The sequence below is a fragment of the Propithecus coquereli genome, unplaced genomic scaffold (assembly GCF_000956105.1).
Source record: "Propithecus coquereli isolate 6110/MARCELLA unplaced genomic scaffold, Pcoq_1.0 Scaffold208, whole genome shotgun sequence".
Lineage (NCBI taxonomy): Eukaryota > Metazoa > Chordata > Mammalia > Primates > Indriidae > Propithecus > Propithecus coquereli.
Window position 1 is genome coordinate 2,475,859 of NW_012145856.1, and position 14,945 is coordinate 2,490,803.

General features: G+C 38.2%; 1 protein-coding gene across 2 annotated transcripts in view; it reads right to left on the reverse strand.

The window, feature by feature from the left end:
* KCMF1 (potassium channel modulatory factor 1) overlaps window positions 1-14,945 on the reverse strand; it is a 66,003-nt gene that overhangs the window by 39,876 nt on the left and 11,182 nt on the right. Inside the window, exon 1 of one of the 2 annotated variants that reach the window (XM_012644256.1) lies at window positions 3,758-3,839. The exons of the other annotated variant lie outside the window; for it this stretch is intronic. Coding sequence (XP_012499710.1) covers window positions 3,758-3,824 — 67 coding nt within the window. The 5' untranslated portion in view covers window positions 3,825-3,839. Of the gene's footprint in view, window positions 1-3,757; window positions 3,840-14,945 lie in introns of those variants that run through there. 2 annotated transcript variants of the gene reach the window in all.

Sequence of the window (14,945 nt, forward strand, 5' to 3'; positions counted from 1 at the left end):
GAGGTCCAATTAATGGTTATGAACATGTGTGTGAGATATTTATTTCTTAATATCAGTAGTGGATATGTGGATGTTTCATTTTCTTTTTACTAGATACATAATTCTTATACACTCTTCTGAATGCATGACACAGTTTTTACACATACATAAAAATTTCATTCTCAAAGAAAAGGACTGGCTAGCCGTGTACCTTAAAAGCAGCAAATATTGTTTCAATTTTTTTTTTTGAGACAGGATCTCACTCTGTCGTACTCGCTGGAGTGCAGTGGCATCATTGTAACTCACTGCAATCTCAAACTCCTGGGCTCAAGTGATTCTTCTGCCTCAGCCTCCCAGAGTAGTTAGGACTACAAGCAGGTGCTGCCAGGCCTGATTAATTTTTTCTAGTTTTTTAAATGGAGACAGGGTCTCTCTCTGTTGCTTAGGCTGGTCTTGAACTCCTGGGCTCAAGTGATCCTCCTATCTTAGCCTCCCAAAGTGCTGGGATTACAGGCATGAGCCACTGTGGCCAGGACTCGATTTTTTTTAAAAAGGCAAGCTTCTTATAAGAAAATGAGAATATTTTTATACCTCTTGGTGGGTAAAGACTTTCTAAGCAACAGAGGGAAATTGAAACCATAAATGGGGAGCAGGAAGTACTTATAAATTTGATAATAAGTACAAAACTTTAATATTGACAAAACACAAACAATGTCAAATGAAAGCAGATGGGGAGAAATATCTGTAATAAATACAACAAACAAAAAACCGGGCTCCTAAAAATTAAGAAAAAGACCAATGGGGGGGCCCAACAATAGAAAAATGGGAAATGATATATGATGAAGCATTATTAAAGAGGAAGTATGTCATTCAAATACCTCCTTGGTAAATAAAAGAAGTACGCCTAGCTAACCATAATTTATTGTATATTTTTAAATAGCTACAAGAGAAGATTCTGAATGCTCTTAACACAAAGAAACAATAAATATTTGAGACAATATGTTAATTACCCAGATTTGATCATTATATACTGTATACATTCATTGAAATATGACTCTGTATCCCATAAATATGTACAATTATCAAGTGTCAATTAAAAATAAAGTATGTTAATAGTTCTCCAAAATTTTCAGTAATGTTCATAAAAAAGCCTAGTTCAAGCAAGGATCATGAAAACCTTCAAGTAGAAGGTTCAGGCATGACCAGGAAAATAAAAGGTAAGCTAACAAGCCTGTGAACCACAACTGGCTTCATTCTTAGTTAAGACTGATCCTCTGCCATTTGTCCCCCTCCAAGAAATTCAGTTGCTCTCATTCTGCAAGAGTTCTAGCTTAGGCACCAACCACAGTTAGCATTTACAGTAGTCCCCTCTAATCTGAGGTTTTGTTTTCTTTCTTTCTTTTTTTTTCTTTGGAGACAGGGTCTCACTCTGTTGTCCAGGCTGGAGCGCCGTGGCAGGATCATAGCTCACTGCAGCCTCCAACTCCTGGGCTCAAGTGATCCTCGTGCCTTAGCCTCCCATGTGCCTTGGGATTACAGGCACATGCTACTGTGCCTGGCTAATTATTCTTATTTTTTGTAGAGATGAGGTCTTGCCATGTCACCCAGGCTGGTCTTGAACTCCTGAACTCAAGGAATCTTTTCCACCTCGGCCTCCCAAAGTGCTGGGATTACAGGCATGAGCCACAGCGCCTGTCCCGAGGTTTTGTTTTCTGAGGTTTCACCTATTCATGGTTGACAGTGGTCCAAAAATATTAAATGAAAAATTCCAGAAATAAACAATTCACAAGTTTTATATTGTACACTGTTCTGAAATCTTGTGTAATCCCACCTGGGAAGAGAATCATGCCTTTATTCAGCATATTTGTTCTACATAACTGCTCACTAGTCACTTAGTAGCCACCTCAGTTATCAGACGGAAAAACACAGTATATATAGGGTTTGGTACTATCCGTGGTTTCAGGCACCCATGGAGGGGGGTCCTGGAACGCATCTTCTGTGGATAAGCTGGGACTACTGTAAGTAAAGCAGACTCGAGACTTCTGCCTTATCCTACCGTGTTTTCTACTTCCTCATACAGTTACATACTTGCTATTCTTTTCATTTGCCCAGTTATCTTGCACCATGGTAAGGTCCTGTACTTGACCCTATTTTACACAATGTTTTTATTGGTGACTTAGAAAATGACAGCAAACATATTTATAAGTTAGTGCATGAAAGAAACAGTTAAAATATTAGATGACAGAATAGAGATCAAAAGAGAGAAAAATGGGTGTGCAAAATAAGATGAATTCCAAAAGCAATTCATATAAAATTCTGTCTTTGGATTAAACAGCAATTCATGTAGTAAAAAATTCTAGATGAATTAACTAAACAGAACCTCAGCTTCAGTATTAACCCAAGATGGGACGCAGTTGCTAAAACAGCCAGCAAATAAGCAAGCAAGCTTAGGCTGCATTAACAGCTGTACAAGATCCATAACTGTAATATTTCTACAACATTTTACTCTTGCCAGACCATATGTGAAGAACCAAATTCAGTTCTGTGTGTCTTGTTTTAAAATGGGAAACAAGTATAGCAGTATATTGAAAGAATGGCAAAGTATCTAGAAACTACACCAAGAGAAATGACTAAAGGACAAAACGGGCTCTTCAGCTGAAGAGCTGGGAATAGGCAATGCTGAGGGGGGTGCTATAGTTTCACAGAGAACTAGTAGATAGATGCAGTGTGCTCAGTTCTCTGTGTAGCTACTGAGGTCAAAAGCAGGAATCACTAAATGCAACAAAGTATCCTAGATCTTGCAAGAGAAAAGGGATATTAGTGGGAAAAAGGGCACCCGAATAAAGTCTAAGAGTTTAGTAATAACGTACCAATGTTGGTTTCTTAGTTTTGACAAATGTGCAACGTAATGCAAGATGTACATTAGGGGAAACAGGGTGAGAGGTGTGTATTGGGAAGTCTCTATGCTATCTCTGCAACTTTCTATAAATTGAAAATTATTCCAAAATAAAAAGTTTTTTTAAAAAAAATAAGGGGGCAGATGGTTCAAAGGATGATTCTCTGACAGTACAGTGAATGTTCTGTTAATGCACAGGTTATGTTCAGATATTAGAAGACAAACATGCTTTTGAAAGGATTTCTGCGTATTTCATAGGACACTGGTACCATCTAAATTGGAGGGCAAATGAGTTTAGTAGGGCCATTAACATTTATCCTGGAGTCTGAAAAGCAGAATGTAAAGAACAAAGCTAACTGAAGCAGATCCGTTAACACTAGGAAAGTAACAATTTTATATTTGCAATAATGTTGCAATTAATTCTTCTACCAGTTTCGGGGAAGATGTCAAAGCTCACCATGGTTGGGTCAATAACAGATCGCATATATCACTGTGGTCCTGTAAAATTATAATATGGTATTTTTACTGTACCCTTTCTATGTTTAGACACACAGATAGTATTATGTTAAAACTGCATACAGTATTCGGTACAGTAAGGTGCTGTACAGGCTCAGTAGCCTAGGAGCAATAGTTTGTGTCAGTATACTTCATGATGTTTGCAGCACAACAAAAACTGCCTAACAATGGATGCATTTCTCAGAATGAATACCAGTTGGTAAGTGACACTTGCCTGTGTGTTTTTCAAACTACAGGTCATGAACAAGTAAAATAAATTTAGTCACTGTAGCTTCGATTGGGAGGCATCACCTCCACAGGGCATTCTGGAATTGTGGGGGGTATTTTTTGGTTGTCCCAATGATTGGGGACCCTACTGGCACTTACTGGGGAAAAGTGGTAAAGGTACTGGGCATCTTGCAATGCACAGAAAATGCAAAGAACTATCCAGCATCCCAACAGGATTTTCCAAATCTCCCACGAGACATTCAACAAGGAAACTAAAAAACAAATAGCAAAAAACAAAACTTTAAAATTATCTAAGCATAATACCTAATTAATTCCATTTTCACATAAACACAAAATATTTGCAGTTTTAGTAAAAATACGTATTTTCCAGGTATGCCACAACCCCATAAATTGAGATTGGTTTGCTTCATTTAGAACTTTACCAAAGACTGTTCAGTATTTCAGAGAATCTGACAATAAAGCTGTTTGTAGTAGCTGAGTTTCCAGTACAACATACCTGATCAGACTGTTTTCATTGCAATAACTTCCAAATATGTAACACAGACTTTGCTAAATAGATTGATTTCAAACATTATTAAATTAGTAGGACTTATGAAACACAGGGTTCCTGTGAAAATGTATTAACATAAAAAAATTCATATCAATGTCATCCTATTTATATTTAATTTTTTATGACATAATGACTAGAAAGCTATGTTGCAAAAATTAAATAATGTACTTATTTGTTTTGGTGTTGCTATCATTTTTCTTTTTTTACTCTAATTATAGCCCCCGAAGTCTATCACGCAGCTGTTACTGTTTCTTTTTCCAATCCATCCTCTGTTCCTCAATGCCTATCAAAGGATATGCTCTGTAAGGGTTTTAAGTACTAGGAGCTCGGCGTAGATTGCTAACAGTGGGTTCCAGTTTTCTATAAGATTTCCTTGCTTTTTTTGTCTCATGTCAGCTCATTTCACAGGAAATTATTTTGACATTACATTTATAAATAAGGACAAACTCACTGGTGACTATGTGATATTACTTTTATTTCTCCATGTTGACAGTCCATAATTTGTCTTATGGTATCCCCACATCAAATAAGGTCATTTCCCCCTTTTTGTTATCATATATTAATACAAATAATTCTGTTTTTATTTGTCCTAACAATTTTCTTTCTAGTAACTACCCCATATCTCTATTTCCTATACTATAGTGTAGGAAAATGAAAGATCTTCTGATCTTATTTCTTTTAAATCCAAAGTTATTTATTGTAAATAGGTACAGACACTCAACTACTTCACTGTAATGTCTAGTTGTAGTTAAAGACATATATATCAACTTTATTTTAGGCTAATCAGCAGGTGTTAAAATATTTGTTATAAAAATAAATGAGGCACTGGGTTTGGGTCTGACAGGGTTGAGAATCATTACTTTAGTGGCTCTCAACCAGAATTTCTTAAAAATAGAACTGAAAATTAACAGACTAAGTTACTGCACTAGTTAGGGTATTATTTCATGAAACTTTAGTTTCAATTATGTGTGTGTTTTCTAGGGGCTATAAAAATGTATTTTTTGCTGTAAGTCAAAGTCAAGTAAGTTTGCAAGCCACTATTAAAGTATTCCCCCAACCCCAAGGCCTTTCAACACTTGGAGATGAGGCACAATAACTGAGCAGATCACACTACTCAACAATTCTCCTACCTCTCACTCCTGCTTCCTTAACGAAGAACTCTTCCCCTCTTGGGCCCTAGTCTTACTCTGCGATCCATTTCCCACCTCCTCACTCCCCCATGTCCGTCCTTCTCTAAGGTGAATGCGTTCACACTGCCCGCTTCCTACATGTATGCTTTCTTCAAGTCACTCCCTCAACCACTTGTTTACCTTTTCTGTCTTAAAAGCAAACAAAAAAGTATGGGCACGGCAGTGGCCTTTTTAGACATGATGGAATCCAGAAGGCATAAAGAAAAGGCGGAGGATATGTCTACAATAAAAATGAAATCCTGTGAGGGAAGCAAGACACTACATACAAGCCAAATGAGAAAGGGAGAAAAGTCCTAGAATATAAAAGAAGCTTAACATCCTTAAGAACTCAAACAATCAAGAAGAAACAAGCAATTATATGGGGGGGGGGGAGTGAGTACAACAAAAAATTTTAAACAAAACTAAGTTGTACACTTATCCCAGGACCCAGTAATTGTCATTACTAACTACGGTTATGCACCACATAACATTAGGTCAACAACAGACCACATGTACAACAGCGGTCTCATAAGATTACGTATTTTTACTGTACCTTTTCTATGTTTAGATACACAAATACTTACCAGTGTGTTACAACTGCCCATAGCAGCCAGTACAGTAAGATGCTGTACAGGTTTGTAGCCCAGGAGCAACAGGCTGTACCATATAGCCTCGGTGTGTAGTAGGCTATATCATCTAGGTTTGTCTAAGTATATTCTATAATGATCATATAACAATGAATTACCTAATGATGCGTTTCTCAGAACTTGTCCCCACCATTAAGTGACACATGACTGTACATACCATACCTAGCCATTTATTAAATTATCTCATTAATTCTAATAATTTTTAAAGAGTCTCAGGTTTTTTAGATATAAAGTAGTATCAGCAAAAAGATGATTTTTACCTCTTATTTTCAAATGTTTTTTTCTACTGGTTATTTGATTTCTTATCTTTTATTACATTCACTTGACCAGTGGTTCTTAATGAGGATGATATTACTTCCCATAGAGGTTATTATGAAAATTTGGTTGTCACAATGACTGGGTGTCATTTTTGGCATTTGGGAGGTCATTGCCAGGGATTCTAGCCACCTGCAGTGTTATGCACAATACTATACAATGAAGAAATGTCTCACCTTGCACATGACTTTCAAATATCCCAACAGAAAAATCTGTTTAAAACTGAGTTTAGAAGATAACTCAATTTTACATACAGATACTAAGTATTTTTGCATGATTTTAACATACATGGAAATCATCAACTGTTTGGGTAAATTATTTAGAACATGACACTATGAGTTGTTCAAAAAGAAAACACACTGATGGCAACACTGTTTGTGTTATTTGAACTGCCAATACAACATGTCTGTCATGGATTTGCATTTGAAGCTATCACATTCATAGTGATCCTGTATGTATGTACGAGTATCCATCTTCATTATTTCCTTTAAATAATTATTGCTGAGCATTTATATCTTGAAAGATATATTATTTTATTATGTTTTATTCTTTATATTAGAGCATTCTAGTGATTTCTTTAAAGTATGTGAATAAGAGTTCTTTATAGAAGAATTCCAATGAATAAACACAGAGAAAAATGATTAAGAGTTGGAAAGTCAACATCTTGCAATCACTATGAAACAATGGATCCAGGCAGCTCACATCAGTGACCACTAATGGAGTGATAGCCTGACATCTGAACCCACTGAGACAAACAGACATTATGGGCCTCTTGGTGTGATGTAATAATAAGTATAATACTAATATTTTTAAAATAAACTATCCAGCACCTATGAAATATTCCTACCAAAAAAACCTGAATCAAGCTTCTAGAAGTGAGTACCACTTAAAAGAAATATGGGGCATGAAAGAATATGTTAAAATGCAATCCAGATTGTGGGAAGTACCATCAAAGAAATGATCCAGTTTTTCCAACAAATAAGTAGCATTTTTAAAAGAGGGGAAGGCTGTTATAAATTAATAGACATTCTAAAGGACATAGCAACCAAATGTGATATGTGGACATTATTTGGATCCTGATTTTATGAAACTAACTTTAAAAAAACATATTTGACAAATGAGAAAACTGAACATGAACTAAGTATTAGATAATATCAAAGAATTATTAATTTTGTGAGGTACGATAATATTGTGGTTTTCTACACACACATTATTAGTATGTATAGCATATCCCTATCAGTTATAGATAAATACTGAAATATTTGTGAGTAAAATGATATGTGGGTCTGGAATTTGCTTTAAAATGTTCAAACTAAAAAATGGGGGGGGGATAGGGAATCAATATAAAAATGACAAAATGTTGATGTGAAGCTGGATAATACAACATGGAAGTATATTATCTCTGTGTTAATCTTGTTTAAAAAAATATCCTACAACAGAAACAAGTGATACAGAATTATTTCAGTGATCCTCTCTGTATTCCAGTTGACACTAACCTACGGATCAATACTCTAATGAGCTACTCCATCAGTGGTAAGTCTCTCTTATATTATCATCCAACACAACTATCATGTCCATGAGGACAATGATGGTCTTTGATATACCCTAATAAAGGAAAGATAGTGTCTATGGTGATGCTTTGATATACCAACTCAGAAGCCCAATCAAAAAAAGATGTAAGTTTGGTATGCTTGGTCTTGGTACATCTTCAATGGATCCTAATCACTACCATTTTTCATAGGTCTTTTCCTTAGCAAAACTGTTCTTTTCACTGTTCATAAATTCTTCCTTGTGTTTTCCTACCTTAGCTGCCTCCTTACACATGCACAGGCCTGGAATGTCTATCTGCTTCTACTCTATCTAGACAAGCCTCTTCTCCACAAAGCTTGCTCGAATCCCTTCTCAGTCCCCTGGCCTTCATCTGAACATATTCTGAATTCACAGAATGTCAGAAAAGGAAGAGACTATTCACAGTTCTCACTGTCTTATTAACATAATTTTAAATAGGTAAGCCTAGTAGTATATTTTTTATTTTTACACTTCCTTCCCTGTTAGAATGAAAATTCCTAGAGGGCACAGACCATATCTTATATAAGGAAATATACCTTGTATATTGTTAGCATTCAAATTATATGCAAAGTCACCACAAATAAGTATGTGAGGTAATATATACGTTAATTAGCTCAATTTAGCCATTTCACAATGTATACACATTTCAAAACATCATGTTGTATACAATAGATACAATTTATTTGTCAATTAAGAAATATATATAAATAGGCTGGGAGTGGTGGCTCACATCTGTAATCCCAACACTTTGGGAGGCCAAGGCAGGAGGATTGCTTGAGGCTAGAAGTTCAAGACCAGCCTGAGTAACATAGGGAGACCCTGTCCATACAAAAAATAAAAAAATTAGCTGGGTGTGGTGGCATATACCTGTAGTCAGCTACTTAGGAGGCTGAGTCAAGAGGATCTCTTGAGCCCAGGAATTCAAGGCTGCGGTGAGCTATGATCATGCCACTGCACTCCAGCCTGGGCAACAGAGCAAGACCCTATCTTGGGAAGGGGGAAAATATATGTGTATAATTTTTTAAAAAATTGTCTGCGAAGTATTTATAAGGATGGTGACAGCAATTTTCTGTACCCAAGATGAAAATCATGAAGATAGTTACTAACAGCTAAATCAATGAGTGCTTACTATGTGCTAGGCACTACTCTGAACCCTTTATATATAACAATCAGCAAATAAAACTGCTCTCTAAGGTTACTAAACATTTTGCCCATTTCATGAAATGATGCACAGAAAGATAAATAACTTACTCAACCAAGGTCACAGTTAGTAAGTGACCAGGCTGGGGTTTGAACCAAGGCAGTCTAGCACCAAAGTTCCATTCCTAACTTTGCTATTTAGCATCTCAGGAAAAACTTAAGAGTAAACAGAAAAATTTTATCCACTGTAGAAGTCTGGCCTTGAGGCATCTATGAACAAATAAATTCTCTCTGAATCTGCAGTTTTGAGTCTCTCATACCAGCAGCATATGCAGTAGAAAATGGGCTGGAATAATAGTCACAGGATCTGGATTCTAGTCCTGACTTTGTCACTAACTTGGAGTATGGTACCAAGTTGTATGACTCAGCCTTTCTAGACCACAGTTGGAGGGAGAGGTAGGAAAAGGGGAGAGGCAGGAGGCTGCTGCAACTGATTTCCTTCTGAACCAAAAGGTCTATTATTCTACCTTCCTCTTGATTTTACTGGAAAGAAAAGAACCAAAATAAACTAATTCATTAACCAGCTGCCAAACTGGCCTAATTCCCATAGTGAGATCTCCAGGCCTGGACCTGTATCACTGTAGCACTGGCGCAGAAGATACACTGGGCTTTCTACCTCTTTGCTCCCTTTCTGCTGTTATTGTGGAGAAAAGACAAGGTTCATAGGCCACCAAACTTACGTTTACCTAATAAAAGGTTTAAACAGAAGAGAAGGGCAACATAATCACATCAAGTCTTTAAGATTCCTCATGATACTGCTGAGCAGTATTTATTCACATTCATTCAACCAAATAAACTCCAATTTGTTCATTCCAATGGTCTATACATCTCCACTTGAACATCTAACAGACATCTCTAACTTAACATGGTTGCAACAGAACTCTTGACCCCTACCTCCAAATATTTCTCCCCTCCTCCTGCCTTCCCCATCTCAGTAAACGACCCTCTTCTTTAACCATTTGCTTTTGCAAGGATGACCTAGCTGTCATCCTTGATTCCTCCTTCTGCCCTACACTGCACCAGCAAGTCCTGTTGGCTCTACCTTTAAAATACACTGGGGACAGATCATCACTTCTCATCACTGTCATGTCTTCCCCCTAGCTCAAGCCACCTTAATCTTTTGCCTAAAGTAGTCTCCCAATTGGTCTTCCTGCCTTCTACTCTTGCCTCCCTCCACCCTGCAGCTAGAATGATCTCTTAAACACAGATCAGGTTAAGTCCACTGGGTTCTGAGTAAGAATTAAATTCAAATTCCTCACCATGGCCTATAATGCCCCATATAATCTGAACCCAACTATCCCTATCTCCTCTTCTCTACTTCTCCCCTTTGCCTAGCTCCAACCACCCTGCTGTTCCTCACACCCCAGGGTTTTGATACTTGATGAAGACTCTCCTCCAACATCACCTTCTCTGAAAGGCCCTCCCTAAGCATCCTTTCTAAAATAGTCACACAGACCACTTATCACTTTTCGTGGTTATTCAATCCTTATTCTCTTTATTTTAATCCTTATTCTGCTTTATTTTCTTCTATTTATCACCATAAAAAATTATGTGTTTCATTTCTACCTCTACCTCTTACCCCCAGTCTCCACTAAAATGTAAGCTCTACAATGAGAACAACTTTCTCTTATCTTTCATTCTATCCCCAGTTTCAATGACAGTCCCTGGCACAGTACTTGTTGAAAGAATGAATTTTCCCAGTCTCCATTATGTGCCAAAACTTGCACTAGGTGCTAGAAATACTTTTCTAGCTGTTGTCATCTCTGCTTCCCTTCACAGCTGAACTTTTGGGTAGTGTCCCCAATTTCTCATGTTCATTCAGGATTTAACACGTAGCAATCTGGGTTCTAGCCCACTCCTTTGAAGCTACTCATTAAGTTGCACAACTCTTCCCGCTCCAACGACTCAAGCCAATGAACACTTCATTCCTTATCTTCTTGACCTTTCTACAGTGATATCAACCATATCCTCCTTCAGGAAAGTCACCTTCCTAAATTTTAATACCAATACTGTCTCTTGGACCTCGTACTTTCCTGGCTTTGGCCATGCATTGAGTCTCCTGCTCCCTCAATGTTATGTGTCCTCCAGGGTTTAATGATCAGTCTCCTGATTGTCTCAGCCCATGTGTTCTCACCACCCCTGAGCAATCACTCTACTACTATGGATTTTTCTTAGCTCAGACTTCATGTTCACATGTTCGACTCCCCCTGGACATTTCTACCTGGATGTCCCTCAGGTACTTCAAACCCAACATGCTAAAAACCAGAGTCACTTTTCTGTTCCCTGCTTCCTGCACTCACCCTCAAAGCATGCTTCTCTGTCCTCTATACGCATCTTGATGAATGCCCAACTAATCAAGCCAGAAACCTGATTTTTCTTAGATTTTTCATCTTTCTACAATCCCTAAGCCTAATCAATCACCAAATATGTCTCCCATTTGCCCCTATAACTACAGCACTTATCTTGTGTGGTAACTCACCTGTGCCCCTCCTAACTTCCTCTCTGCAAATCCATATCCTAGAACATATCTTTCTAAAACACAAAAATCAGATCATGTTACTCCTTGGCTTAAAATTTCCTAAAAACTCACTCCCCGTTGCCCTATCCTCTTGACAAAGTTCATTTCCTGGCATCAGCCTCTCTCTTTCTGCCCCAGTAATGCTATGCCTTCCCCTACACCATAAGCCTAGCAATCCATCACTAACACTCTTTTTGAGATGCCTTCATAAATTCATCCATGAAACTTGTGGAGCCTCCTATATCTGTTCTTCCACTACATTTTGTAAGTATAAATGTATTATAGTTCTTATTACACTGTACTGTAATCACCTGTTTCATCTTAGAGGGCTGGAACTCCCCTTTGTTTTTTGTCTCCAGTGTCTAGCACATCTCTACACAGAGTAAGTATTCAATATGTATTTATTAGATGAATGGATTAAAGCAGAGGTCAGCAAAACTACAGCCCATGGGCCAAATCTAGCCCACTATCTGTTTTTTTTTTTTTTTTTTTTTTTGAGACAGAGTCTCACTTTCTTGCCTGGGGCGAGTGCCATGGCGTCAGCCTAGCTCACAGCAACCTCAAACTCCTGGGCTCAAGCAATCCTACTGTCTCAGCCTCCCGAGTAGCTGGGACCACAGGCACGCGCCACCATGCCCGGCTAATTTTTTCTACATACATTTTTAGCTGTCCAATTAATTTCTTTCCATTTTTTTTGGTAGAGACGGGGTCTCGCTCTTGCTCAGGCTGGTCTCGAACTCCTGAGCTCAGAACGATCCGCCTGCCTCAGCCTCTCAGAGTGCTAGGATTACAGGCGTGAGCCACCGCGCCCGGCCTACTATATGTTTTTGAATAGCCTGCTAAGAATGGTTTTTACATTTTTAAATGATTGAAAAAGAGAACTTTAAAAAGAATAATATTTGGTGGTGCCTGAAAATTATATGAAATTCAAATTTCAGCGCTGATAAAGATGTATCGGATCATAGCCATGTTCATCCGTTTACATACTGTCCTATGGTTGCTTTCATACTACAACAGCAGAGTGGAGTAATTGCACTCAAGACCATATGGCCCACAAAGCCACATTTGCTATCTGGCCCCATATAGAAAAAGTGTGATGACCTCTGAATTAAATATGAATGAACATGGGCTTTGGTTTCTGACAGAATTTGATTCAAAACTCTGGCTTTAACCACATACTATCTGTGTGACCTGGGACAAATAACCTAACCTCTCTGAGACTCAACTTCCTAGTCTGTAAAACAGAATAACATATACCTCACTGGTTTGATTTGAAATTTTAATAAGCCTTTTCATTGAGGTCCCTTCTCTAGGAACCAGTTTAAAAATTCCTGGTACAAGCATAAACTTAATGTTGAGAACTCAGGCCTGGGTTTGAATTCCAGTTCTACCACATCCTTTGTCACCTTGAACCAAGTACTTAACTTCTCAGAGCACTAATTTCCTTATCTATGAAACTAGGATAATAATATATATCTCATAGGACTGTTGTGAGATGTTGGTACATGTGAAACACTGACAACTTGCCTGTCACATGGTAAGCATTCAAAAAATGCTACTAGTAACATAGCAGATGCTTGGTTAATGTTAGTTTCTCTCCCTCCTGCCTCTTCATCTACTCTCCCTCCCGCCTCTTCATCTACTCTCCCTCCCACCTCCATTCCCAAGAAGCCTACATTTAAAAGAGACAGGCAAGTAAGTCAATACTTACACAACAATATAGAAGATGGCTTCCAAGTCAATACACCACAGTCGTCCTCTTAGCCGTCTGATTGCTCCTATCCTGAACTACTTCTCTGTCCCTTGCTCCTAAATACGACCTCACTTCTCCCTACTCTGTGCTTTCTTCCTTAGAAATCTAGCCAATCCCAACCCAGGCTTCAATGTAGAGGGCTATACAATTCTTATCTCTAGCCCCAATTTCTCTCCCCTGAGCCCCAGTGTAGTATCTCCCAACTTCTGATTCTATCTAATGGCCTACTATCACCTTAATTCTAAATGTCAAAAGCTGAAAATAATTCTTTTTCCTTTCTCTTCCCTGCTATCTTCCCAATTTACTTGAAGAACCTGCTATTTTTCCAGCACTCTGGCTGGATGTCCTGCAGTTATACTTTATTCCTTGTTCTCTCACGGTAAGACTTTATCTTAAGTCATCTTTTTTGTATCTATTCCTACTGCCATTGACTAATTCAGACCCTTTTTATTTGAAGCTCATTCCAGCAGAAAGCCTCTAACTGGTCTCCCTGCCACAGGCACCAATCTATTCCTCGCATACTACCACACCAATCTTCCTAAAACATACCACTTTTCCTTGTTCCCTTTCTCTGTTTAAAAGTTTTGGTACACTAACCCCGACTCCTATCCCATAATCTATATGGAAAAAAGACAAGATTAACCTTTATGTGGCAACCAAAAATCCTTCACTTATTTACCTTGCTCCAACCCCCATTTCTAATTTTATCTCCCATGATAAAAATACCATCACCTTACATTCACACAGTGTTTTATCTAGCTTAGAAAACCTTGCATGCACTGGCATTTCATCTCCACAACAACCCTGGAGAGAAGCTAAACAGGCATCAGTGTCCCTCTTTTACACATGAGAAAACAGACTTCTAGCACTGAACTGGAAGTTAGAACAAATGGTTCCTTGTCCCACTTCCCCCTTGGAACCTTAGGTAGTCAATCAATCTTTCTAATATACCTCATTCCCACCACTTACATACAGGAGTCTTCTGTTCCAGAAACTCTGGTCTCCTTACTATTGTCCCACCCACCTCTCTCTAACACACCTCATGTTTTCTCAGCTCTGCACTTTACCTCCTACCCATTCTCTCACTTGGTAGACACCCCTTCCCAACTATTCCTATGAAAATACAGTATTTCTTCAAGTCTTGAGTTTAAATGCCAGCTGTTTGGAAATCCCTTCTCTGACACCCAAATAACACCTTGTTCCATTTGCCAACACTACAGAACTTACAGTAAACGATTTGACACTTTTTATTGCCCCAGTCATACCACAGCTTTTTTACATGCTTAGACCTTACCGCTTCAGTTATACCATATACACTTTCAAGAGAAAAAAATCTGAGAGTTTGCTGTATATCTCACAGTACCTATCACAATACCCTTGCACATAAGAACTCAAAGTTTTGGATTAGATAGCCTAGGCCAGTGTTTTTCTTTTTTTTGAGACAGAGTCTCACTCTTTTGCCTGGGCTAGAGTGCCATGGCGTTAGCCTAGCTCACAGCAACCTCAAACTCCTGGGCTCAAGCAATCCTCTTGCCTCAGCCTCTCGAGTAGCTGGGACTACAGGCATGCGCCACCATGCCCAGCTAATTTTTTCTATATATTTTT